This window comes from Mus caroli, unplaced genomic scaffold, assembly GCF_978045245.1.
Source record: "Mus caroli unplaced genomic scaffold, Mus_caroli_1 scaffold_8, whole genome shotgun sequence".
Classification (NCBI taxonomy): Eukaryota; Metazoa; Chordata; class Mammalia; order Rodentia; family Muridae; genus Mus; species Mus caroli.
The window spans coordinates 35992854-36019905 of NW_028227263.1; the positions used below are offsets into that span (position 1 = coordinate 35992854).

The 27052-nt window shown below is 37.8% G+C and overlaps 1 protein-coding gene and 1 non-coding gene across 2 annotated transcripts in view; both read right to left on the reverse strand.

Annotated features, from left to right (window-relative positions):
• Nucleotides 1-297: 297 nt before the first annotated feature.
• Nucleotides 298-27052, reverse strand: part of Ipo7 (importin 7) — a 40121-nt gene continuing 13366 nt past the window's right edge. Inside the window, exons 4-25 of the mRNA XM_085841405.1 lie at nt 26588-26746; nt 21038-21194; nt 18677-18766; nt 17217-17311; nt 17020-17104; nt 14826-14960; nt 14031-14130; nt 12268-12344; nt 12026-12142; nt 10279-10368; nt 9717-9882; nt 9413-9573; nt 8319-8447; nt 7717-7783; nt 7509-7634; nt 6879-6976; nt 5688-5783; nt 5107-5327; nt 4809-5014; nt 3622-3828; nt 2474-2590; nt 298-1392 (exon numbers count right to left, since the gene is read on the reverse strand). Coding sequence (XP_085697531.1) covers nt 1295-1392; nt 2474-2590; nt 3622-3828; nt 4809-5014; nt 5107-5327; nt 5688-5783; nt 6879-6976; nt 7509-7634; nt 7717-7783; nt 8319-8447; nt 9413-9573; nt 9717-9882; nt 10279-10368; nt 12026-12142; nt 12268-12344; nt 14031-14130; nt 14826-14960; nt 17020-17104; nt 17217-17311; nt 18677-18766; nt 21038-21194; nt 26588-26746 — 2797 coding nt within the window. The 3' untranslated portion in view covers nt 298-1294. The remainder of the gene's footprint in view (nt 1393-2473; nt 2591-3621; nt 3829-4808; nt 5015-5106; nt 5328-5687; nt 5784-6878; nt 6977-7508; nt 7635-7716; nt 7784-8318; nt 8448-9412; nt 9574-9716; nt 9883-10278; nt 10369-12025; nt 12143-12267; nt 12345-14030; nt 14131-14825; nt 14961-17019; nt 17105-17216; nt 17312-18676; nt 18767-21037; nt 21195-26587; nt 26747-27052) is intronic.
• Nucleotides 9979-10162, reverse strand: LOC115031616 (small nucleolar RNA SNORA23). The gene has a single exon (XR_003837291.1). It is a non-coding gene; the product is annotated as a small nucleolar RNA SNORA23 (small nucleolar RNA).

The following is a 27052-nucleotide window of genomic DNA, read 5'->3' on the forward strand; positions in this document are numbered from 1 at the left end:
TCTTATCTTTGAACATGCATTTAGGAAGAGGGGGAGAAGCCCACCCCGCTACCCTGTTGTTGCTGGCTTATTTCTGCAGTGGTATCAATAGTGGTTTTTAGAGGGAACCATGTGCCTTCAGTCTTCAGAGTTAGGATAAGATACCATAATCAAGACAGGGGAGGAGAAATGAGGAGAGGGGAATGGGCAGGTATTAATCTTATAAATACATTTTGCACTCTATCTGGTACAAGATAAAAACAGGTTAATGGGGATAGGGAATAATTAGGAATAAATTGCAATCAGATCAAGACATAATTGCCGAATTAAGTTCTTTTAATAGATTGCATATATAGATGTTTAGCCATACTCTAGATCAACTCTTTAAGAGTAGAATTTTATATCCAATTTACATGCTTCAGATATCACCTCTGTTTGTTACATAAGGTCTTGTATCCAAATGTCCACTTGTACACTGAGAGCTTTAGGAACAAAGAAGGACACAGAGGGAGTTGCCATTTTTAGCAGCAATGAAACATCACTAACCCCTTTTTACAAACCGAATTCAAGTCACTACCAGAGGTGAGTGCACCACAGAGTCACCAGATACAAAATTGCTAGTTCATTTTTAAATAATTAAACCTGAAATTACCCCTGCCCCCCACCCCATTACATCCCTTTTTATAAACAGCAAACAGTTTTGCTTTTATACATAGGCTAGCAGGCTTGTTTCAATATGAAAGTGCTAATTCATTTACAGATTTTAAAATCAGTTATGTAGTGCTACAATAAATGTCCAATCTACATAGGAACAATCTGGTGAATGAAAATGATAAAGACCGAATAAGGCTATCTGATTACCTTATCATATTTACATATAAAGGATACCCAATGGTAAGGAACAGACAGAAATAGGACAAATACTTAGAGGTGTAAAAATTACATCTACCTTTGAACTTTATACTGTAAATGAGACATTTTAAATAGTCCTGTAGCCCATGCCTATTTTTTTCCTCAGAAAAAGAAAAGCTGCCTTCATGACATCCCTCATTTCAGATTTCCACAGTGTCTCTTGAAGCTTCAGAGCCAGCATCTTACTTTCTTCAGAAAATAAAGAAAATAGCCCCCCAATTCAACCCTCCCCAAATCCCTCGAGGTTCTCGTCCAGTGCCAGGTTACATGATCAGCTCCCACCTCCTGGGTTTCTGTCCTTCTAGAGATCAGTTAGTAGTTAACATGAACCGGATCTGGAACCACTACTGGGAGGAACACAAGCTCTTCACTACACTCACACAGCAGGAAAGAAAGTGGAAACTCAATTCATCCCTGGTGCTGGGCCTCCAAAATTGAAAGAACTTGGCACAACTGGTGCACTGAATTTGTATCCTCCATGCTTTTCAATCATTTTGGACTCTAGAAAAAAAAAGGAGAGGGGGGGGGGATGAAACAACTGATCATCAACTTCTGTGGAAAAAAACTCATTTACAAGGAGAGTTTAACTGACACACATACATTGATTTAATATTTAAAGACAAAAAAAGACTTTATTTTTGTTTTGTTTTGGAGACAGGGTTTCTCTGTATAGCCCTGTCTGTCCTGGAACTCACTTTGTAGACCAGACTGACCTCGAACTCAGAAATCTGCCTGCCTCTGCCTCCTGAGTGCTGGGATTAAAGGCGTGCGCCACCATGCCCGGCTAACTTTATTTTTCATAATGCAAATAAATCAAGGGCTGGAGAGATGGCTCAGCAGTTAAGAGCACTGACTACTCTTTCATAAATCCTGAGTTCAATTCCCAGCAACTACATGGTGGCTCACAACCATCTGTAATGGGATAGAATGCCCTCTTCTGGTGTGTCAAGACAGCTACAGTGTACTCACATAAATCATATAAAACTAACCCATCGCCGGGCGGTGGTGGCTCACGCCTTTAATCCCAGCACTTGGGAGGCAGAGGCAGGCGGATTTCTGAGTTCGAGGCCAGCCTGGTCTACAAAGTGAGTTCCAGGACAGCCAGGGCTATACAGAGAAACCCTGTCTCGAAAAACCAAAAAAAAAAAAAAAAAAAAAAACACCTAACCCATCACTAAATAAATAAATAAATGCACCTAAATCTAAAATCTAAAATACTATTTTAAATAATTAAACCTGAAATTACCCCTGCCCCCCACCCCATTACATCCCTTTTTATAAACAGCAAACAGTTTTGCTTTTATACAAATGCTATGCTTGATCCTTGTTTCAAATGGCAGGTTGGATTAGATAGTTCCAGAAAATGGTCAGGCTGCATTATTATATAAGGATGCATTTTTAAATGCATAATGAAATGTTTAAAGATGAAATGTCTATGATTCTAATATTTGTAAGAAAAGTGGTAAGTCCAAAAAACTTCATACTACAATTCAGTGCTTAGACCTCAAGCCCCACATACGTCTAGGTTTTAAAGCTCTAAAATCATTAATCACATTAGAGAGAGTATGTCTCACTAACATACCATGGGCTGCTCTTCTTTGATCAGCTAGAGTTGCTATGTCCTGTAACTGTTTTCTTTGCTCTTCATTAAGACCGTGAGTCAAAGCCTGATACCATACAGGATTACGATTTTGAATAGCTGTATGGGGGAGCAGGAGAAGGAGAGAAAGAACATTAGATAAATAATGAAATAAAGAGAACCAACTGCCTCTTTCCATCCAGTCACCCCACTGGGATTAAAGGCATACTTCACAATAAATAAATAAATAAATAAATAAATAAATAAATAAATAAATAAGACTATAGAAATGAAGGCATCATATGGTTCATAGCATTCTTAATTCTAAGAAATTGGCCTATGTATATCCTCTAATCTCCATAGGTACATGTGGACTAGAGACACATCTACAATAAGTAATACAGAACAAAATATAGAATAGGAGAAATTGCACATAAAAACTTAAATGTAGATGAAGAATGTGCATATATCAATTTTCAAGGGCTGGTTGTCTAGAAGGAAGCTCTGAGGATTTGATCTCCTGTGCTACATAAGCCATGTGTTCCGTGATTCTATGATTTCAGAATTTGGGAGCAAGAGGCACGAAAGGCAGAAGTTGAGGGTCCTCCTCAGCAAGATAGCAAAATAGGCCAAGGCTGAAATAAAGAAGATCCTATCTCAAAAAAGGGAGGGAGGGAGAGAAGGTAAAAGAATCCTTGATACACGATAATGGAGAAATAACTCAGTGGCTGTTACTCTTGCAGGGGCCCTGGGTTATTCGTTCCCAGGACCTATATGGTAGGGAAGGACTGAGTCCTCTGACCCCTGTGTGCACACAATGGCATGGTTAACAGGATTTTTTTTTAAATTATTTTTTAAAATTATTCCCTAACTGCTAGGGAAATTTTGGCACATGCATTTCATCACAACACTGGGGAGGGAGTTAAAAAATTATTGGTATCTGAGTTAAAGGCTAGCCTGGTCTACAGAGTGAATTCTAGGATAGCCAGGGCTACAAAGAAAAGACATAGGAAGCTGCATTCTCCAAAATAGGTGGAAAGAATTCCTATACCTCAAAGCGAACAAATACTTTGTTCACTTCTTGTCTAAGGGACAGACACAAGAATAAATTTATTCAGTTAAATGGCTCTATCTATATGAAAGTAACTTACTTTGAAATATAGCTTTAAAGATTTGATACTCATCAACAGGGTTGTCTTCATCATCGATGATTGTAGAATAGCCTTCCAGAGCAGTCTCCTCAGCATCATCTTCTTCCCAATCTTCATCATCTCCATCCTCACCAGCCTGTTTAGCCAGGATCTCCAAATATTCCTGTCCATCTTCATCAATATCATCTTCATCACTCCCAAGTTCTTCTGCCAATTAAGTTGTTTATGACAATGAAATGTTCTGCTACTCAGCAAAGTGACAATTAATTCAACACTCTTAGTAAATTATAAATCGTGAGGAAAAAAAGAAAAAACAGTTTCATGAACCCTAACTAAAATAGTTAGAACGTTGTTGGTCTACATAGTTCATTTCAAGACAGGGCTTTAGAGAACCCACCTTAAAAAACCCAGAGAGAAAAGAGAACAAGTTGTGAGGTATTTATTTGGTGAGAACAATTATTGTTATCAAATTCAATCAATTTATATTGCTAGTGTACATTCTATTACAAGTAAAATATTCCCTTCATTGTAGTTTGCTATGTGTAAGCGCACCATAAATGTGCAGTGCCTGTGCAGCCCAGAATAGAGCGGAATAGATCTTCCTGCCTCTACCTACAGAGTGGAGTTGTGGATGCTGGGATGAAATTCAGGCTCTGTGAATGCTATGGGAGCACTATAGCAACTGGAGATATAACCACAAATTGTCTTTCTAATTTTCTGTTTACCATTTGAAGCCCATACTCCTGTAATAAATGTGTGTGCCACTACATTGGCTTTTTCTGAAACTCCTTTTTGTGTAGCCTAGGTGGTCCCAGAACTCATTCTGTAGACCAGGTGGGCCCAGAACTCATAAATCCGCCTGCCTCTGACTCCCAAGTCCTGGAATTCAAGGAGAGCATCACCACTGCCCAGCTTTCTGAGACTCTTTCACCTAAATGAATTCAGTGCTTCCAATCAATTTATTTCAATATTGCTAAATAATGTCTCCTATGAGAAGGACATAAAATTTTCAAGTTTAGCAACAGCAACAACAACCATTATGGGTACGATGACCTTAAATGGGAGAAAACAAGAAGTGTCTTAGACTATCAATCACTGGGCTACTATCCCTGGTTTCCTATGAATGGATTAGGGAGCCTTTGGCTATGAGGATCCTAGGATGTTTCCGTATAGCATTATTCACTTACCAGTTTCATCATCATCTTCGGCATCCTCATCATCGTCACTGTCATTCTCGTGTTCTGCATGGCAGGCATATGCTCTTTTCAATCCATTAAATAAAAGGATAAATGCTGGCAAAATCTGTCCTGAAACCTGATTTAAAACCTGTGGTATTTGTTCCATATCAATAAGGGCGCATAGGCCAAGGACACACATCTTCCTGTCATGAAGCCTAAAACAGTAAATAAAAATGGTGATTCACTTTTATCTATTACATTTACTTAGACAAAGCACCTCATGAAGTTACAATTTAATGTTACTTACCCCAGAAAACAGTCAACGTCATTTAGCCATTGTGTGATAAAATGATTTGTAACAGGTTCAACATTATTTGGGAAGCGAAGATTTTCTAAGGTATTAAGCAGTAGGTGTGGGTTATAATACAATGCTGCAATTGCAACCTGCAGGCACATTGTTCTGAGTTCACTTGTTTTAACCTCTCTGGTCAGTCTTTCTAAAGCTGCTTCCACGAATAATGGTATACACTGTAAAGAGAGATTACAAGATCTAACAAGATTGCAATTACATTCTAATTAGCTTAATCTGCTATCTTACTCATTACTTCTACTGAATCTTCGGTCTCCTGAGATGACTAGTATTTGTAATTCAATCCAAGTTTCACAGAGTGAAAGTTCCTACATAGTGTGACTGATAATGCATTATTAACTTAGGAAAACTCTTGTCATTTTATGTAACAAGCATTTAACAAAGCTGCTCATTTGGTTGTAAGAATATATACGATGAATATATGTAAGAATGTATATATAAGAATATACATGTTCCCATCAAAAATTTAAAATACAACCAAGACAAAAATGCTGGAACAGAAAACGAGGCCCACTGACCTGATCAATGCCCCGGCCTTTGCACTGCAGAATAATGACCTCTAGCAATTTTGCTGCATGGCATTCCGCATCTTCTCCTGCAACTCCAGTGAGAACCTGACCGACACAGAATATAAATTGTGAAAGAAAGTTTAAATAAGAAAAATTATCCCCATTCTTACGTGTAACTATGTAATTATATTTCAAATTTAAATGATTATGTAAAATATGATGATTGTAATGAGGTTAGATGTCATTTGTCCTACAATACTCCTTTCTAGCAACCTAGTTTGTAATATATGCATATTATGAATTCTTATTCAGGACTCGAGCATGCTAACAAATATTAAGTTCTATCACAAAGTTACAAGACTGAACACCTAACCTTTCTAAAGGAAAACTGGCACTCCTAATAAAGAACAACAAAGAAAAGACTCACTATACCAAGTGTAAGAGTAGTATAACCCAGTCCTGGGTTGAGGCAAGAGGATCTGTCTCATGCCAACCATACAACCACAAAATATAAAACAGACAACCGAGTGGGGCAGAGTAGTTTTAGTTCTACTTTTGAGGGTAGTTTGTTTGTCTGAAGATAAGAGTTTCCCCATTCAACTCAGAGTAGCTTGGAATTTGCTGGCTTTAAATCACAGGGCTGGAATTAAAGGTGTGTGCCACCATACTCAGCCAAACACTTGCATTCCCTTTTTGCAAACCTCTCTAGGTCTCATCTTAAAACAAACAAAACCCTCAAGCTATACCCTATATATTCGAAATCTTCTATTTGCTGGGTAAGTGCTCTATCATTGAATTATTATTACAAACCCAAAGACTTTCTATGTTTTATTTCAATTGATTCATCAATATATCCAACTTGCTATACACCTCATGATAACCCTGACTTTTATGTATTCATTTATTGGTTATTTCAAGACATGATTTCTTTGTGTAGTCCTGGCTGTCCTGGAACTCACTTTGTAGACCAAGCTTGCCTGAACTTAGAAATCCCCATGCCTCCTTCTCACAAGTGCTGGGATTAAAGGTATGCTCTACCATTGCCCTGCTGACCTTGACTCTTAATCCTGCTTCGACCCACAACCATGAGTAAATCAAGTCCTTATAATAATTTGTTTATAACTTTAAAGCCCTTATCTTATCCAGGTTTGCTGTGTTCAGCACAATTCAGTGTCCTCTGGCATTATCCAATAGGCCTACCTTTTTACACATACTGTATATCATCTCCAGATACTTGGTATCAGATAGAAGGGTGTCTGTATCAACTGTTACATAGTTATGTAGAAGAGGCATCATGTCTACAGTAAAAGGAAAAAGAAAAGAATCATTTGTGTGTATCCTTTTGTGTATTCGCAACTCTTAACAAAGAGTCTCTTATAGCCAAAGCTAATCTTAAGCTGATTTAGGTACCAAAGATGACTTTGAACTCCTAATAGACTTGTCTCCAAATGCTGGTATATATATGTAGGCACCATCACACCAGGCTCATACATTTTTATAAGAAAATAGCTTCATTTTTTTTATATGGCAAATATGACAACGTAATATCTTTACCCTTTATACTGAACAAAAACAATATATACATGTATACTTATTTATATAAATAACTCTGGAACATGTTTATATTTAAAAAGCAAACAGAACCAAAAATCCCAACACAACAACAATTAATATACATCTCATCCTTAGCCATTAATTGTTAACCATTATCTAAATAATGTAGCAGTTAAAGCAGGAGAGTGCACACTGTGTTCAAATTATAAGCCGTGAGTAGTGACAATGGGGGCATAGGAAAAGTTAAGACTATTTTAACACTATCACACTGATTACCTGTAAAGTAATCAAAGCCATCTTGCTGAAATACCTCAAACACAAGGGGCAGTAACTGCCACATCTGAGGAGACACTTGTTGACATGTCAGACTATGTGCCAAAGAGAAGATCTCCTCATAGAATTCTAGAAGAGAAGAGGCAGGTTGTGATGAGGGCTTACTCATGGTAAGTACTATAAACAGTACGATTAGAGGTGTAAGAAGTACCTAGGACATGCTGCTGTAAAACAGTCCCAATGACTTGTAAGCAGATCCCCTCCAGCTGCTGGGTTATCTAGAAGAGAGGAACCGGTAACAAGTCCTAACTAACGTCACAGTTTTGTTAAATAAACAAACAGAAAACCCCCCACTGATTCTGTTCTGAAACATCACCCATAAAATTCTGAACAAATATAACCCTGACATTTAATGGCACATCATCATAAGGAAAAAACAAAAAAGCACGCATTTACAAAAATAACATAGTGGGAAGATAGCATGACAAATGCTCTTAAGATAGCATATTATGTCTTTTGAGTATGTGCAACACATAAGCTCAGTCCAAAGAACTTAATCAAGTTTACACAACAGTTTTTAGACATCTAAAAGCACATATACTGAGTCCAATTATTGACACCAAATTCACTACAGTGGAAGCAGGGTTAAAATTAGTTCTAGCCAACCACTGTCATGAGGCCAGGCTGTGAGGCTATAAGGAGTACATAAAACTAGCACTGGTAATACACAGACACACAAATCAAAGACAAATCAATAGCTATATAAATGTCATGAGTTTTTTTTTAACTTTTATATTCTTGTTTAGTTTTTACCTCTTTGTGATCTTCAACCACACTCAGAAGTGTATCAATTGTGTTCAGAATTCCCATAGCAGTAACTGCTTTGTCATCACTTCCTTCCTCATCTGGCCCAGTCTGGATTACTTGGTTAAATGTCATTGCCTAGAATCATGAGAATGCAATGTATTTAATGTTTTGTTCTGGGGTCTGGGGAGACACATGCCCACAGGCGGTATACTCTGTATAGCCCATGTAGGCTGGCCTCAAACATACTGCTAAGGAGAGAGCACAACCACACCTCTCCATGGTTTAACTAGACTGAGTGGCTAGAGCCAATCGGCACTGCTCTGGCCATCTGATGTGTCTTTGTGATCTATACTACATGTGGGGGATTACATACTGAGACTATGAGGATATGAGGCAAGGTATAGGATATGCCTATCATTATGTTATCTTTAATATAATCAGTACCAAAGGACCAAATTATCCGTCCAAAAGATTCATTGCTAGCAGCCAGACAAAAAGACTCACAGAAAGAAGTCTTAACATTTTTAAGCCAAGTTTTAATTTTCAGTCATTTCTTATTCTTTATTTGATTATGCCCAGATACCAAGTTCCTGATTTGTATTTTTATAAATTTCAATTAATGACTGTTTTACTTTCAAGAATCCCTGGAACACTTGCATGCCTGGTGCCTGGTGACATAAACCAGAAGAGGGCGTTGGATGATCTAGAACTGGGGCTGCACACAATTCTCAGCCTCCATGGAAGGGCTGGAAGTCAAACCCAGGTTCTCTGGGAGAACACACTAAGCTGTTGCTGGAGCTATTCTGAGCACTCAGGAAACCCACAGATACTGAACCTACAAGCCTGTCCTGTGATACATAAGACACCCAGCTCAGGCACATTATTTACACTTTTTCTACGTCACAATGTCTCTCGATAAAATATAGAACCATGTGAGAAATAAACTAGTTAAATATTAGTCAAATGGTTTATACTACATGGTACACAGTAAGTTGCAAGGAATATTTGCTTTGAGGGAAGGCAAGTCACTTGAGACATACTATCAAACAGAAAACTAAGTCAACATCTATCCAATAATATAACAGGTTCAAACAACATACCAGATGTTGTGTCATTTCTACAGCAATAGGAGTAACTTCTTCACTATATTCACAGATCATTTTCTGAATTACATTTGTAAGATCATCATTTTCTGTTTCTCTTATAATATGAAGAAGAGCCTGCATGACAGGTCTGATAAATGGAGTGATGTACTCTTTAGCTGTAATACAAAGGGGGAGCATTATCAAACAGTTATTACCTTGGGTATAGAAACAACAAAAACCAAGGTGTTTTCACAGAGTCTATGAAGCTAGTTACTAGAATTCCATATGACAGTTGTGTGCAAAGGTTTCTGTGACATACCTTTTTCTTGATTGCTGATCAACACCTGTAGTGCAATAGCAGCTTCCACTTTCACAGGCATTTCTCGATCATCAATCAGACATCTTCTTGTGAGCTCTAAAGCTGTTTGGAGATTTTGATCACTTTTGAACTTCACTTCACAAAAATAGTGAAGAACCCAGCAAGCCTTAAAAAAGAGGGAGGAAGTAAGGATATATATATACACACATGTATTTCTGAAGACATTACAATAGACTTCCCCAACTAAGCTCTTTCAAAATTTTTCTGTCTGGGAATTTGGAGGCTGGCCAGTGGGAGATGTGTTAAAAAAACACAACACTAGGCCAGTACTATGATCCCAAGTTATTCTTTGGCTGCATTCTTTTGTGTGGATAGCAAGATCTGAATGCAAAACACAGACAGATACTGCTACCAGACATAGATGAAAACTATGCACACAGGATTCACTATAGCAGCCAGACAAAGACTCACAGAAAAAAGTCTTAATATTTTTAAGCCAAGTTTTAATTTTCAGTCATTTCTTACAAGACATAAAAATATTTCAATACTTTATTTAACTTACCCTTGCTCTCATGTAGCCTAGCTCACTGCTGAAGAGAGGAAAGACATGATTTTGCAACATGTATTCCATTTGATCTTTATAGATCTTTTTCTGTGAATATAAAAAAATTGATACATTTTCAAACATAATTTTAAAATACAAATGACAATGTTAGAAGGGACTAATAGTGACACAAAAGGATTCTCATCCCCTAAATCTCATGTTATCCAACACATGGACTTTGATCTGAGACTGGCGTGGAACTGATGGTTTTACTGCCTGCTTCCCAAGGATGAATCACACCTCTGATCCTCCTCACAGTTCCAGCAATTATACATTTTAGAATTCTCTAATAAGAAAGCAAACAGCCCATGTTTCTAAAGAAACTTGTCTAATTATGTATTTGAGACTGAAACAATAGTATAATTAGGAAAATGAATTCAGTAAAAGCATTAAGCTTGAGTTTGATCATCAGCATCTAAAAAGCTGGGCACAGTGGACAATGCTTATGATCCCAGTACATGGGAGGTGGAGCTGATCTCCAGGAATCAGACTTGGCACACTCCCAGGAAATACAATTTAATTCAAATCCCAAAGAAATTGATAATAGCACATAATTTCGGTGTCCATGTGATCAACCATGAAAAACAAACAACTCTAGAGAGAGATGTTACATAAGAAAAATGGCTCTAGTCATAAAAACACTTTGTAGGCGAGTAAGGTGGCTCACATGTGTAAGCCTTGTACCTTGTTCAAAGATTATTAAACCTGATGTTAACTTAAGATGGCAAAAATAAAAAGGAAACACTGGGAACAATAGCTTATAACTGGAAATTGTAGTTCAGATATAAAAGTATCACAAGTTAGAAGCTAGGTAGAAAAAACACATCAAACCAAAATAATTAAATAATTAAAATAATTAAACCATGCAGAGGAATTAAGCTGTTTTTCAGCTGTCTAAATTGTGAGGAATAATTTATTCTCCTAGATACATGCAAAATGAAATTATACATCCCTACACAAACCTCAGAAGGAATGCTCAAAACTTTTAATTACATTTATTTCTCTCTCTCTCTCTCTGTCTCTGTGGTTTTTTTTTTTTTTCCCCCGAGACAGGGTTTCTCTGTGTAGACATGGCTATCCTGGAACTCACTTTGTAGATCAGGCTGGCCTAGTAATCCGCTTGCCTCTGCCTCTCAAGTCCAGGGATTAAAGGCGTGTGCAACCAACGCCCCGCTTATTAAATTTCTTTATGTGTGTGTTTGCCTCGGTGCCATGTAGATGTCAGAAGACAACATGTAGAAATTCTGTACTACCACCAGAGGCCCAGGATTAACTCAGTTCCAGAAGGTTTGTTGGTTCATTAGCCAGTTATGTACTTCTAATAGACAAACTGCAAAGTATACATATTATACTAAGCAAAGAAAAAACAAAAGAGCAAGCAACTAATTTAGGGACTGCCAAGATGGCTCAGCAGCTAAAACCATTCACTGCACTTCCAGATAACCCGTGTTCAGATCTGATAACCCACACCAGCCATTTGTAAAGCCTGTAACTCAAGATACAGTATTCTCTGGTTTCTTCAGGTAGGCACTGCACATATGGGTTACACTTAACACACATGGAAATTTATATTAATACATAATTAAATGTAAACGTAATATATTCATTTACAATATATGATTAAATATATAAAATGTAAATATATATAATATAATTAAATATATCAATAAGTATATAATTTTTTCTCTCACTCATACACAAATACCTTTAGAAGTATTTCAGCTAAAGAGCCAATCATATGCAAGGCTCCATCTTTTTTCCGAGGATCAGCATTGGGTTCCGTAAGAATTTGGTAACAAAATCCCATAGTCTTTTGCAGTACCTGAAAAGAAATAAAGAATAGGTTATAGAATATCCAACAGAAAACCCCTCTCATCAACATTTAAAAACAGTTAACCTGCAGATATTTAAAATGATAAAGCGAAAGTTATCGACTTGTTAACTTACCTCTTTCCTTTTGCTACAGGCTGTAAACAAAAGTGTTTGAGCAGCAGTAGTAGGAGAAATGAAATCTTCAAACACATCTAGAAAACAAATATAAAATAAAGATTTAGAGAAAACAAATTTTGCTTTTATTCCCCAACAGGGTCGAACTTCTCTTCCTCCTGCTTTTAACTCTCAATTATAAGGATTGTAGATGTCTACATTAGTAAACAGTGCCTGGTTTACTAATTTTCTTTGCAAAAAACTTCTGAAATCTGCAATTTATATTCGGTAAAAAAAAAAAAAATCAAAGCCCTTGAATCAGATATGATGGTGCATGCCTGAATCAGATATGATGGTGCATGCCTGTAATTCCAGTATTCAAGAGGCTGAAGTAGCAAGTTTAGCCCATATCTTTAAAAAAACCCACACCAACCATGTTTGATGGGATTAGGGTGTACTCTACAGTAGAAAGATCGGATGGCATGCACAATGTCCTACATCTGATCCCCACCACTGGGAAATAAGGCATATAAATACTTCAAATCTTCCCTAGTATAAGAAAATTAATCTAGGCATACATCTAAAATTCCATCAATTTCAAGGTTAACTTGAGAGAACCTCAGCTACTTAATGAGACCAATTCCTTAAAAACAAAACAAAAAATTTACAATTTTGCAAATTGTTGGGGTTCTTTGTTTGTTTTCTTCTTGGGACGGGATCTGACTGGGTTTCCCTGTCAGATCTTACCATTTGAGCCAGGACCCACCACACCCAGATTCCATGTCTTTCCTTTAAAAATGAAATGTTCATCCACCAACTTTTACTAATGTTCTTAAAAAACACTATTATAAAAAACTTTCACATTATAGTTATAATAGGCAAGATCCAAACAGAAGACAACATTAGTGATATAACTTTTTAAATTTCATGTAGCTTTCATGTGAATACCAATATTCATTTTCAGGTCCCAATCCATACAACCTGATCTGAGACTCAAAATTATAAAGTCATATGTCAGAAAACACCCAGCTACCACACCTCAATAAGATCATGACAAGTTTGTTTTAAAAAATAAATAAATAAAAGTGCAGTAATGAATGAATAGGCCTCAAAGAATGTACTAGACTTTATAATTTATAAAGCTGAAGAAGGTAGCCTTTCCATAATCTTAAATCTAAACATGGAAAACTTTAAATATTTTCTTTTAAAAAAATTTTTTTATTAGCCAGGCAGTGGTGGTGCAATAATAACAGCCCTTGGAATCCAGAAGCAGGCAGATTTCTGTAAGTTCCAGGCCAACCTGGTCAACAAAGTGAGGGCCAGGATAGACAGGACTGTTAGAAAAACCCTTGGGTAGGTGAGAATCAAAAACCAAAACAAACAAAACCTAGCCATTTATTCCATTCACTTCTTTCTGTGTAAAGACAAGAGGTACAAACCATAGCAGTACATGATATGGTAGTGGCCAGTCTCTTGTTCTCCTATGTGTGTCTTACTCAGCTGAAGCTATCCTTAGATTGCTTTTTTTTTAGGTTTTTCGTGACAGGGTTTCTCTGTTTAGCCCTGGCTGTCCTGGCACTCACTTTGTAGACCAGGCTGGCCTCGAACTCAGAAATCCGCCTGCCTCTGCCTCCCGAGTGCTGGGATTAAAGGCGTGCGCCACCACGCCCGGCTCTTAGATTGCTTTTTATGTAGCTTAAATAAGCCTGCATTTTCCTTCTTAGATTTGAGACTGGAAGCCTGTACAACCATAACCAACCACACAGCAAGGTAAAATTTCTTACCGAACTTCATGCGTATATATTCATAAGGATCTTCTTGCCAGAGCTCCTCATCAGCATCTGTATAGCACATCAATGGAAAAATAACATCTTGGATAATGCCCTGCAATTTAAAAGTTAAGAAAGTAACAGCCTTCAGCTTTCAAATTTAACCTGCCAAACTACTTTAAGTAGCAAAATATACAAAATTTAATAGCAATCTCCAGTAACATTTAAAGCATTTTCAGCCAAACATCTAAACTGTGTTTCCAATTCTAACAATTATGTATCAAGACATACTTGTACACAGGTAAGGGTTATCTATGCTGAAAGCATTTACTACAAACTGTACACAGTTTGTAGCTGTTGTAAAGCAGCACAGCCCTATGTTCAACCTCTAGTGCTCAAGAGGTGTAAAAAAAGAAAAGAAGCAAATTCTAGAACTCTTAAAGCAGGTAAGAGACCATAATCACAGTTAGGACAATCCCGTGGGAACAATCTGAGGACACAGTCTTCTGCAAAGGCCAGCCACATGACTAAAATATTAACTAGGATCTAAGGGTCAGAGCTTAAATAGTAGCTTCAAGACTGAATTTTAGACTAAATTTAAACTAACATAGATAGATAGATATTCATAAAATACCTTTCAGTGCTACAAAGGTTTCTCTTTTTTTTCGTTACACTATCCAAAAATACCAAATACAAGCAACTATAAAACTCAACAATTTTCCAACCTTTATGGCAATTACTTTATTTCTATTACAACTAAACCATACCAACCAATCAAGAAAAGAAACATTTCAGAGAGAAAATTATTACTTGTATATGAGGCTTCAGGTTCTTCCACGTAAGTGCATGGGAAACTCCTTGATTAATATAATTTAATGTCTGCTGTAAAACTCGAGGCGCCATATATTGTTTTTCCTTGTACTGATATAACACTTTCAATAAAACCTTTGAAAAAAACCAAGAATTTGAATCTAAAAGAAAATTCAGGTAAAGTTTAACACTCTTAACGAGTAAAAACACATACCTAGATAGCATCACAAAACAGAAATCACATTCCTTTACGAAGACACTTAAAATCTTTTGTGAAGAAATACATTTGTTTCTAAGGCATTCAGAATAATAAATGGCATGGTGAAGTGGCTCTACTCGGATAGCACTATGCTTGATTTCCTCTTACAAAAGACTTACTAGACTTGTCACTATCTAGCCTTACTCAATCATTCTAGTTCTATGCAGTATTTTAGAATGATGAATTTCAAACTGGAGACCCTTTTAGAAACTCTGCTGGATATAGATCAAAGCTATTGTAAAAAAATAAGACAAGACATTGTCTTTTCCTTATTTTACTTACTTAGGGGTTCTACTATGTATTATTATCTGGCCTGGATATTACAAAATTACGTACAGATAAGGAGTGAGTCAACATGTATCATATACACACATATACATACATTTATAAGTAAATATAAGCCTTTAAAAAGGGGCAATCCTGGAGATGAGACTTGGTCTTAGATGTGGCTGCTATTCCAGAGGACCTGGGTTCAATTCCCAGTACCACATGACAGCTCACAACTGTAATAACTCCAGTTCCAGGAGATCTGATACTCTCACACAAACATACATATAAGCAAAACATGAATGAATATTAAACAAACAAAACCCCAACTGTCTACAACAGAAAAGAGAAGCTTAAAGTTTTGTCATGGTAAACTGCCATGGCAGGAAACCTAAATGAGAACTCTTGACCTCACCTCAAGACACTTTCTGCTTGATGTATTTAGCCATCAGTTTTATTTTATCTCTGATATCTGTTCTTTGACTTGAAAGCCCTATGCTCTACTGTGCATCTTTTTAATGGGATCTCTGGATGAATCAGTTTCTCTTACAAAATGTCTTCAACTTGATAACACTTTCTTTCCTTTTTATCTCTCATTGGCCACAATTAGGTAAATCCATTAATTAAAAAACCCCGCCGGGCGTGGTGGCGCACGCCTTTAATCCCAGCACTCGGGAGGCAGAGGCAGGTGGATTTCTGAGTTCGAGGCCAGCCTGGTCTACAAAGTGAGTTCCAGGACAGCCAGGGCTATACAGAGAAACCCTGTCTCGAAAAACCAAAAAAAAAAAAAAAAAAAAAAAAAAAAAAAAAAAAAAAAAAAAAAAACCCCAAAATGGGGACAGTACCAACAACCCCAAAATAAGCATGCCAAAAATGTTATGAGAAGCATTGCTATATTTAAACACATATACACTTAAACCCCACCCTAACTTTAAGCCCAACAAGAAAGGCAAGAAGATTAGAATTCTCAAAAAACATTTTTGAATTTAGGGCTGTAATCAGGAACAGTGATGGACACCTCTACTCCCAGTGCTCCAGAGAGAAGCAGGTCTTCTGTGAATGTGAAGTCAATCTGGACTACACAGTTAATTTCCAAATAATGACCTCGGGCTGCATAGTGGGAATGTGCCACAAAACAAAAGCCAGGGATGGCGGTGCATTCTTTTAATCCTATCCCTTGGGAAGCAAAATCATGTTGGTTCTGAGTTTGAAGCCAGCCTGGTCTACCGACTGAGTTCTGGGACAAACATATAAATTCTTTCTTGATGCACATCAAACCCATTCACACATCAAATAAACAACCAAAGAATTAAACTGGAGAGAGCACAGTCATTAAGGGCAACAGCTACTTCTCCGAGGCCTTTGGTTTGATTCCCAGTACTCACGTGTTAGCACACTACTTGTAACATTTTCTTCTAGTCTGTAAGGCAGAGGTTCTCAAATCTTCCTATTTGAGTGACCCTCTGAATCAGTTACTCATGTTGTTATGACCTCCAGCCACAAAATTATTATTGCTATTTGATGATTGCAATTTTGATCTTATAAACCAAGGGTACCTGACATGCTCAAGTGGTGTGCATACATGCATGCATAACACCTATGAACATAAAACTTTTAAATCAAAAACTTCAAAGGGTCAGGTCTATACTTAAACAATGTTAGACTTACTTGCTGGACACCAACAGCAAAGGCCTTCAGAAAAACTTCAGCAAACTCATTATACTCCTTAGAAACATTCCCAGGGCTTCCATATCTATATGAACAAGAATATGGCTATTATTTCCTTATAATGCTTTACATTTATATTCATAATAGCAAAAGCAGCAATAAAAATTTTAAGTTACTATGCATGGACAGGAGCATACCTTTCAAAAAGTCTTGCTAAAATATGTAAGGCCCACTTCTTACATTTCCACCAGGGTAACTCAGGTCTATCATCTTCTTCAACTTGAAGTGTTTCCTTTAAAGAGACATTTATTTAATAATAGAGAAACTACACTGTAGAAAGAATTGCACCAGGTAAGGATAAGCTATCATAAAAGCAGAGAACCTAAGCATTTAAATAAAGCATGAATAAGAACAAAAATCATTTAAAGAATGACATTTTTAAGTTAACAAAAAATTTACAACTTAAGCCTTGGGCTGGAGAGATGGCTCAGAGGCTAAGAGTACTGACTGCTCAAGAGGTCCTGAGTTCAAATCCTATCAACCACATGGTGGCTTACAACCATCTGTAATGAGATCTGATGCCCTCTTCTGGTGTGTCTGAAGCTAGTTACAGTGTACTTATAATAAATAAATCTTAAAATAATAAACAAATAAATAGGTAAATACTGAAGCCAATATATCTTAAAATAATAATATATTCCAGCACAGCCAGGGCTATACAGAGAAAACCCTGTCTAAAAAAACAAACAAATAATTAAACAAACAGAAAATATATATTATACTAAGCTAGTATTCTACAAAGTAGAAAAATTAATTTTGTAGGCTTCTTCAATCACTTAATTTTTTAAAAAATAAATGTGTTTACATTTGCCCTTAGAAAACTGAGTTTGATCCCTAGCACTTGGAAAAAACAAAATGAAAATAAAAAGAATGTGATCTCATCCATCCCATTAATAAAAAAAAAAAAAAACCAAAAAAAAAAACCACTGATATAATTACATACCATTTTCTGTATATGTTTAAAATAAAACTAAAATGCTTATATTTATAATGCTTAAATCACAGAGTATTTAGTAACCTTATTCCCTACCTGCTAGAGAAAGTAAGATTAGTAGAAATTTCATGGCAACCATATAGGTGTAAAAAGCATACTTGGATAGCTCTTATGTATTGCATACCAAGTTGCATACATAAAAACAGTTAAGGTTCTCTGGCATAGGAGTTACATATAAGAATAGGAGAGACAGTGTTTAAGAGCAATTATGAAGAGGTTAAGTGAATAAGCCAATAATGACTACTAATGGTATGTAATGTTCTCCAAGGCACCAGGCATGTATGTGGTACACATGCAAACATAATACCCATACATATAAAATAAAATATTTAAAGATAGTAAGAATTACAGCAATAGCTTGGGTTTGTTTGTTTAAAGTTAGATAACCACAAATGTGGTAAACAAGAAAATTGAATTGTTCCTCTGTTCATGGCCATCGACAGATTATTAAGTTACTATCTAACAGTAGACTTAAAATGGAAATAAAGCAAGAGAATTACCATGAAATAAAGCAATTATTTTCCTGAAATAATTCTTTGAACACATGCAAAAACAAAAGAACAAAGTGGTGGGAATCAGACAGACAGACACTTAGGAACTTACATTAGGTACATCCCTATTCACAACTGTCTTCAAAATTTCTACCCATTCAGTTAGATTCTGTTGGTTTATCAGCTCCAGGGGTAGTGTATACTAATGAAAAAACAAGAATTAGTATTATTAAAGTACCAAGGAAATCCCATCCTTTTATTTTACAATACCTACCAAAGGTAATTAATTCACTCAATTCCCATTTCCAATTAACACACTGTCCACTAATTTCCAGGGACAGGGACAGTCTTTCCTTGCTTACCTTATACTAGTATCACATCTTACTTCTACCTTGAGGAGTTTTTTATCAGACTTCTAGTGAGCTTCTAATCACCTAAGGAGATCCCTAGATTAAGATCCTACAATCTGTTTACTTCCCCTTTCCTCTGGTTTACAATGTTTTCTAATGGATATACTTATTCATCCATTCATTAGCAGTGTAGGTAAAGATCAAACCTTGGCCAACCTTGGGCCTTGGTTGTTAGGCAAATACTCTTATTACTGTTTTTCCCAGCCTTGTTCTCTTTTTATAGAGGAATTGCTTAATAAGTTGTAATGGATCTTTACAGAGCATCTGAAAATATAAATCATGTAATTTAGGATTTCTGTTAATTTTGAAATAGGGTTTCATGATGTAGCTTGTAATGGTGCCCAGAAACTTAGTAGGTATACAAGGAAGAAAGGCCCAAACAGTGAGAAGCCTTCTGCCTTTGACCCTCAATGTGCTAGGATAACAGGTATGTATGTATCATCATACCTGATCATGCAATTGAGGATTAGGCGTACTCACATAAAGTGTACTATACCTTGGTATTACGACTGCCAAGTCTATGTCTATTTGCCTGTCTGTGCCTCAGGCACCATGTGTGTGTTTATTCAGAGAGCATAAAGGATATATCTGATTTCAAAGAAATGCAAAGTAGACTACTCCCAGGAGACTACCTGTTAGATGTACTCTTTACTAGGCAGATATAGCCACAGTCTCCTCAGACCCAGTTACTCCAGAGGCTAAAGAAGGGAGATCAAGACTAGCCTGGCATACACAGCCAAACCTCCATCTTGAAAATTGAAACGTTAGTCATACTGGACAGCTAGGAGACTAACTGCCCACTTTTAACATCAGATTTATTAGAATTGCTTATCTTTGGGAAGCATGCTTTAGATTTGCACTACTGACAACTTATCCTTTCCCACGAGACAGTTCAGTTCCTTAGTATGTAACATGGGCTGGTCTCATGTGCACTCCTGACTCTTACCTCCTGAATGGTGGTATCTAAGCATATTCAGGTTTTTACGTTTTTTCCTGAGACAAGGTCTTTTGCTATGCAATCCACACAAAACTATAATACACCATGCAGCACAGGTTAGCTTCAAACTCATGATTCTCAGGCTGGAGAAATGGCTCTCTGACTGTTCTTCCAGAAGTCCTGAGTTCAATTCCTAGCAACCACATGGTGGCTCACAACCATCTGTAATGGGATCTGATGCCCTATTCTGGAGTGTCTGAAGGCAGCTGCAGTGTACTCATATAAATAAAACATAAAATAACTAAATCTTAAACAAAACAAAACAAACAAACCCTTTCCTATCTCAACACCTATAAGCAGAATTAGAGGCACATGCTACAGTATCCAAGTTAGACTGTAAAATGTAATCACTTATGCAAATGCTACAAATGTTCCTTTACTGTGGTAACTGAAAAGCAAAAGCAGTCTTTACATGTGTAAGGAACACATGCTCCTTACAGGTAAATACAAGCCTCAGGACACAGCTACAAGAGGACTAAAGCACTTCAGGTCAGCCTGGGCTATGTGAGAAGCCACTTCAGAGAATAAAAAATTAGGGTGGGAGGAGAAATGTCCCTTGCTTTGAAAAGTACCGGAGCAACGGGCGTGGTGGCGCACACATTTAATCCCAGCACTTGGGAGGCAGAGGCAGGCGAATTTCTGAGTTCAAGGCCAGCCTGGTCTACAAAGTGAGCTCCAGGACAGCCAGGGCTATACAGAGAAGAGAAGAGAAGAGAAGAGAAGAGAAGAGAAGAGAAGAGAAGAGAAGAGAAGAGAAGAGAAGAGAAGAGAGAGGAGAGAGGAGAGAGGAGAGAGGAGAGAGGAGAGAGGAGAGAGGAGAGAGGAGAGAGGAGAGAGGAGAGGAGAGGAGAGGAGAGGAGAGGAGAGGAGAGGAGAGGAGAGGAGAAGGGAGGAGAGGAGAGGAGAGAAGAGAAAGAGAAGCACTAGAGCTAGGTTAGTGGTGACACATGCCTTTAATCCTAACAACTAGGAGGCAGAAATTGGGGGAGCCTGGCCTACAGAGTAAATTCCAGGACAGCCTGGGTTACACAGAGAAATAGTGTCTAAAAAACAAAACAAAAAGTACCTGAACCAGAGCATAGAAGATCTTGAATATCTGCTTTTGAATGAGGACAGACTGGTCAGATGGGTCAGAAAGCAGCTGGATAAAGCGATCCTTCAGAACTGGCAGAAAGTGCTGCATGGCCGCCACTAACGGACTTCGCTCTTCTGGTTTCTTGTACCTACGAGTACAATGCAAACTAAATCTGTAAGATGTATACACACAACATAGATACTTCCATAACTGGTATACACACAAACACACAAAAACCTGTCTGCTTTCAAAAGGCCTAGCAATACTCTCTAACCAAACTGGGTACAGTGCTGTGGAAAAACCATGCCCAGCATCTGAAAGATATTTTTAAAGGTGCTAGCTTCCAGCATATACATACTGAAACTGAAATGGTACAAAGACAACTAGCTGGCACAACTCCTGTTTGTGGAAAACAAACTTGTGAAGCACTCCATATTCAGGGTGGGATATTATGGAGACAGATTTTCTTTAAAGGTTGGGTTCCTGGGTTGAGTGTGACAGTGCATACCTTTAATGGCAGCACTGCGAAGCAGAGGTAAGCAAATATCCCAGTTCTAGTCTAGGACAGTTTTGGCTACAAAGTGAGATAGATGCTCCCAACTCCCCCCACAAAAAACTTTTGTCTGTTTGGTTTTTCTTTTTTTTACTTAACTTCTTATTTATTTATTTATTTATTTATTAATTATATGTAAGTACACTGTCGCTGTCTTCAGACACTCCAGAAGAGGGAGTCAGATTTCGTTACAGATGGTTATGAGCCATCATGTGGTTGCTGGGATTTGAACTCTGGACCTTTGGAAGAGCAGTCGGGTGCTCTTACCCACTGAGCCATCTCACCAGCCCCCCTGTTTGGTTTTTCAAGACAGGTTTTCTAGCCGGGCGTGGTGGCACACGACTTTAATCCCAGCAGAGGCAGAGGCAGGCGGATTTCTGAGTTTGAGGCCAGCCTGGTCTACAAAGTAAGTTCCAGGAAAGTCAGGGCTATATACAGAGAAACCCTGTCTCAAAAAACAAACCAAAACAAAAAGAAAGAAAAGGGTTTCTCTGTGTAGCCTTGGCCATCCCAGAACACACTTTCTAGACAGGGCTGGATTATCCTAGAATTCACAGAACCCCTAACTGCTGGGATTAAAGCCATGTGTCACCACACCTGACAGAGACTGGACCCTATCTTTTAATTAAAGGGAAAAAAGAAAAAAAAAAAAAGGATTTCTCAGCCAGGAATTTAGGTACATCTGTATTCCCAGCATAACAGTCCAAGTCAACTTGGGTGACATTAGGATCAGATTTCATTTATTTTACAGTTTAATGATAAACAAAGTAACCTGTCCAAAAAAAAAAAAAAAAAAAGCTAGGAGAACTCAAGAGATAGTTTAGTCCATAAAATTCTTGCTCTGCAAGCACAAGGACCTGTGTTCATCTTGTTAAAAGCCCAGGTGCAAAGCTAGAGATGGCTCAGCAGTTATGAGCACTTACTGCTCCTGCCAAAGACCAATGTTCAATCCTCAACACCCACTTGGTGACTCACAACTCCAGTTCCAGGGGATCTGATGTCTTCTTCTGACCTCTGTAGGCTCCTGCACATGTGTTGCACACACATACACCAGGCAGGCACATACACATAAAATTAAAAAAATAATGAAATCCAGGTACAAACCATGCCTATAACACTAAAGGGCAAGGCCACAAGATAGCTCAGCAGATAGGGGTGCTGTGATATCCTGAGTGCAATCTCTGAAGGACACATGGCCGAGAGAGAACGTCTAGACATTGTATGATCTACATATGCATACTGCGCTGTGCACATGCTAAGAAAAAAGTTATAAAAACAAACAAACAAAAGGTTTCTAGTTGCTGACATGGCTCAGCAGGTAAAAATGTTTTGATTCACAGCACGCCAGCCTGTAACTCTAGCCCCAGAGGATTTAAAAATCGTTGGCTTCTAAAAGTGCCCACAGACACATAATTAAAAATAAATGGATACCAAAAAAAAAAAAAAAAAAAAAAAAAGAAAGAAAAAAGAAAAATGCAGACACCAGATGTCATTCTGTGGTCTCTACACAATGAAGCTAAATATAGAGAAGAAACACCCAGTCATGATAAAGGAACGTGGTTATTTTAAATATTTTAATAGGGCACAAAATTATACCCATCATGCATTATTAAATGATTATCATGGGCTCAGCAATTAAGAACATCTGCTGCACAGGCCTAAAGACAGGCCTAAAGTTCCATTCCTAAAACCCACTGTGGATGGAAGGACAAACTACTGAAAGCTGTCCTGACATCCACATGCATTCCACAATTCACAAATGCTCCCCAACGTACATATACACAACACAACCCTTTTAAAAAGATTATCATATGCCAAGTCAATAAAGTCATAAGGTATAGAAGAAATTTATGTGATGAGGGCTGGTAAGAGACTGTCTTGCAAAGAGGCAGATCTGGATTTGAATCCATGCAGATGTGCATCCTGCACCTGTGGGTCAAATACCTCACACTCCTGACACCACCACTGACACTTCCACTGAAAGACAGAGACCCATGTGAACTCTCCAGTGGGACTACATAAACTACAGACAAATCCCTACTGACAATACAGGTAAATGAAAACTGTATTATGTAACCCCTTCCCTCTTTGCAGCCCAGTGGGTCATCTATAGTAACTGAAAACTTATAAGGGAGAATTTTTCTTTTACCTCACTAATTACACTTAATATATAAGATTTGGAATTCTTTAGCAAGCTAGTCTAAGTAGCAATAAATAATTTATGGTATAAAATACATTATTACACTGTGAGAGAGATCCAAAAAGCTTCCAACCATGTGTCATTATAAAAAGATTATGCCAGGCAAAGGAAAGCAGATTTCTGCTAAGATGAATTACATAAAAACAAAAAGCGTACTATCACAAGTCTCCAGTCGGACACCAAACTGATGAGCCTTTGATTTAATGGGAATTCATTTAGTGGGATTCTATTAAATCAAAAAAATTTTTTTGCCTTTTTTTTTTTTTGAGACCGTTTTTTCTGTGTAGTCCGAGCTGTACCAAGCTCAGTCTGCTTGCCTCTGTCTCCCAGTACTGGGAACAAAGGTAGGCACTACCACATTTGTGATGGTTTGTATATCCTTGGACCAGGGAGTGGCACCATCTGAAGGTGTGGCCTTGTTGGAATAGGTGTGACCTGGTTGGAATGGGTGTGTCACTGTGGGTGTGGGTATAAGATCCTCACCCTAGTTGCCTGGAAGTCAGTCTTCCACTAGCAGCCTTTGGATGAAGACATAGAACTCTCAGCTCCTCCTCTCAGCTCCATGCCTGCCTGGATACTGCCATGCTCCCTCTTTGATGATAATGGATTGAACCTCTGAACCTGTAAGCCATCCCCAATTAAATGTTTTTTATAAGACTTGCCTTGGTCACGGTGTCTGTTCATAGCAGTAAAACCCTAACTAAGACAACATCTGAATTAATTTTTTCTTATGAAAAGGCTAGTGGTTTTTCAGTATCGACAATTCCTACTTTGCAAATCAAAACAATCAACCCAGCTGATAAAGTGTTTTCCAGCATACATAAGGACCCAACTTTGATGCTCAACAGCATAGAAACTAAGTGTGGTGATGTCGAGAACATGAGAGTTTAGAGGTAAGTGGACCCAAAAGTCAAAGCCATCCTCAATTATCTGGGAAATTCAAGGCCACCTCTGTCCCAATATCTGAAACCAAAACTACCACCTTAACACCTCACCAGGGATTACCTGAACTCCTAACACTTCACGAGGCTAGCTGTACCCCTAAAATCTATCCAGGGACTCCATGTCACATTAGGTATTCCTGTACTAGCTCACTATCCTGGCTTTCCAGCTCTTTTCTCCTTCGCTTTTATTAATCAGTAAGATGTGATACAACTCCCTCATCAAATGTTCCCTTTTATCTCCTATAAACATATATGACCCTAAGTAAAGACCATCAAAGAGAAAAGAAAAAAAATTCTAGAATTTTCTTAGAATTCCCATAGATTGGTTGTAAATACCTCGTGCTCTATAAACACTAAGAGACAATACTCTGCAATTCCTATATTGTAGCAGCCTCCTGTATAACACCTTAAAAACTCCTCATGTTCTTTCCTGCTAAGGTTATACAAGAGATTCAAATCTTCTTAATGACATTGCCAACTTGTTATTCTCTCTGGCTTTAGTCACTCACTTACCAGAACAGAACTATAACTGGCATTCTGATAGAAGTTGGAGCGACAGCTGGACCATTCCTTAGCAGGAAGATGGGCAGCTGGTGGGGACAAGAAACCACCAGTACCAAGGGTGTAAATGGTGTGTTTTCACACCTACTCAGAACAATAGTTCTTTGAAAAGGGATTCCAAAAGAGCGTAGTTCCAGAACTAGAGGACTCGTGGTGGCATCTATCTAGTTCTTAGGAATGGAGGTCAGGTAATCGATCGATACTTTAATTCTTCCCTATAACTTTTCCATGTCATACCTTCTTATGCCTACCAATTTCAATGCTTTGAACACATGTTTGAATGAAAGATCCTTCACCATCTGGCTTACTACTCTTTAAAAAAACACAAACCATTTTCCTTTTAACTTATGTGTATCAGTGTTTTACCTGCATACCTGCTGCTGCCAAACCAAGAAGAGGACTTTGGATTTCCTCAGGGAGGAAACCACTCCCATGGTTGTGAGCCACCATGAGGCTGCTGGGAATCAAACCCGGAGCTAGGATAATTCTAAAATCTGTCATTTAAATAGAATTTATATGAACTACATACAATTCATTCAAAGACAGAAGATTAAGTAATCTTAGCTGTTGGCAGGGTAGAAGCAGGAACTTACAGAAGCATGAATCAGGAACTCACAGAAAAAGTGCTCAATACACTCCAATCATCTTCAAACAAGCGCATGCATACTCACAAATCTAAAAGCTGTTGTTACCAGTACCTACTGATGGGCCTCAATTTTACAGACAATCTTTGAATAAGAGACAATCATCTTAACAAAACACTGAGGACAGTGTGGGCAGAGTTTCTTAGTGGTGTTGAGAGAAAAAAATGTCAGTATGCTGAGCCTGTGTGAGGGCTCAACAGGTGGATGTCCTTGCCAGAAGTCTGAACTTTAGACACCTGCATGGTACAGGTATAGAGAGATGTTCCCAGCTTGTCTTCTAGCCTCTGTATGTACAATGGACCACTTGAACACATATGAACACATATATGCACACACAAAATTAGTGTGATTATTAAGAAAATTTCAGAATAAAAATCCTACTCCACCAGGCAGTGGTGGCGCACACCTTTAAACCCAGCATTTGGGAGGCAGGGACAGGAAGATATCTGAGTTTGAGGCCAGCCTGGCCTACAGAGTGAGTTCCAGGACAGCCAGGGCTACACAGAGAAATCCTGTCTCAAAAAACAAACAAACAAAAAACCACTACTTCAGTATTAAACTGACATCATTTAGTTATACCAAAAACAATTTATATTCCCACAACTCAAAAATTTAACTGGAATTAGGAAGGACACTTACTCATAATTTTTCACAAGCTGATAAAGGCAAAGAAGGATTCCCAGCCAACAAGCACTGTTATCAGATTGAAGATAAAAGCCAATCTTGTCCACAATGGCAGTCCAGCGGCTTGGATAGTCATGTTTGATGATATGATGGATGCATGTAGTAAGCTGTACCCTGAAAGTCAAAGCCCAACAGTAAGGAAAAGGAATCTTAACCTAGACAACTCTTGTCTAAGTCAAACAAAGGAAAATGGGTTGTTTCAACAAAATCTAATTTCAAATAATCCTTCAGGAAACTGGATACACATAAAATGCAGATAATTCAATACAATTCACTCAGCAACAAACTACCTCTTCATACCAATTTAAAAGAAACCCTATAGTCATCCAAGCCTGACTGCACATAATCTCAGCAAGCTGGTGTTAGAGGCAAGCAGACCTTGTATTTGATGCCAGTCTGAGGTATACAAGACCCTAGTTT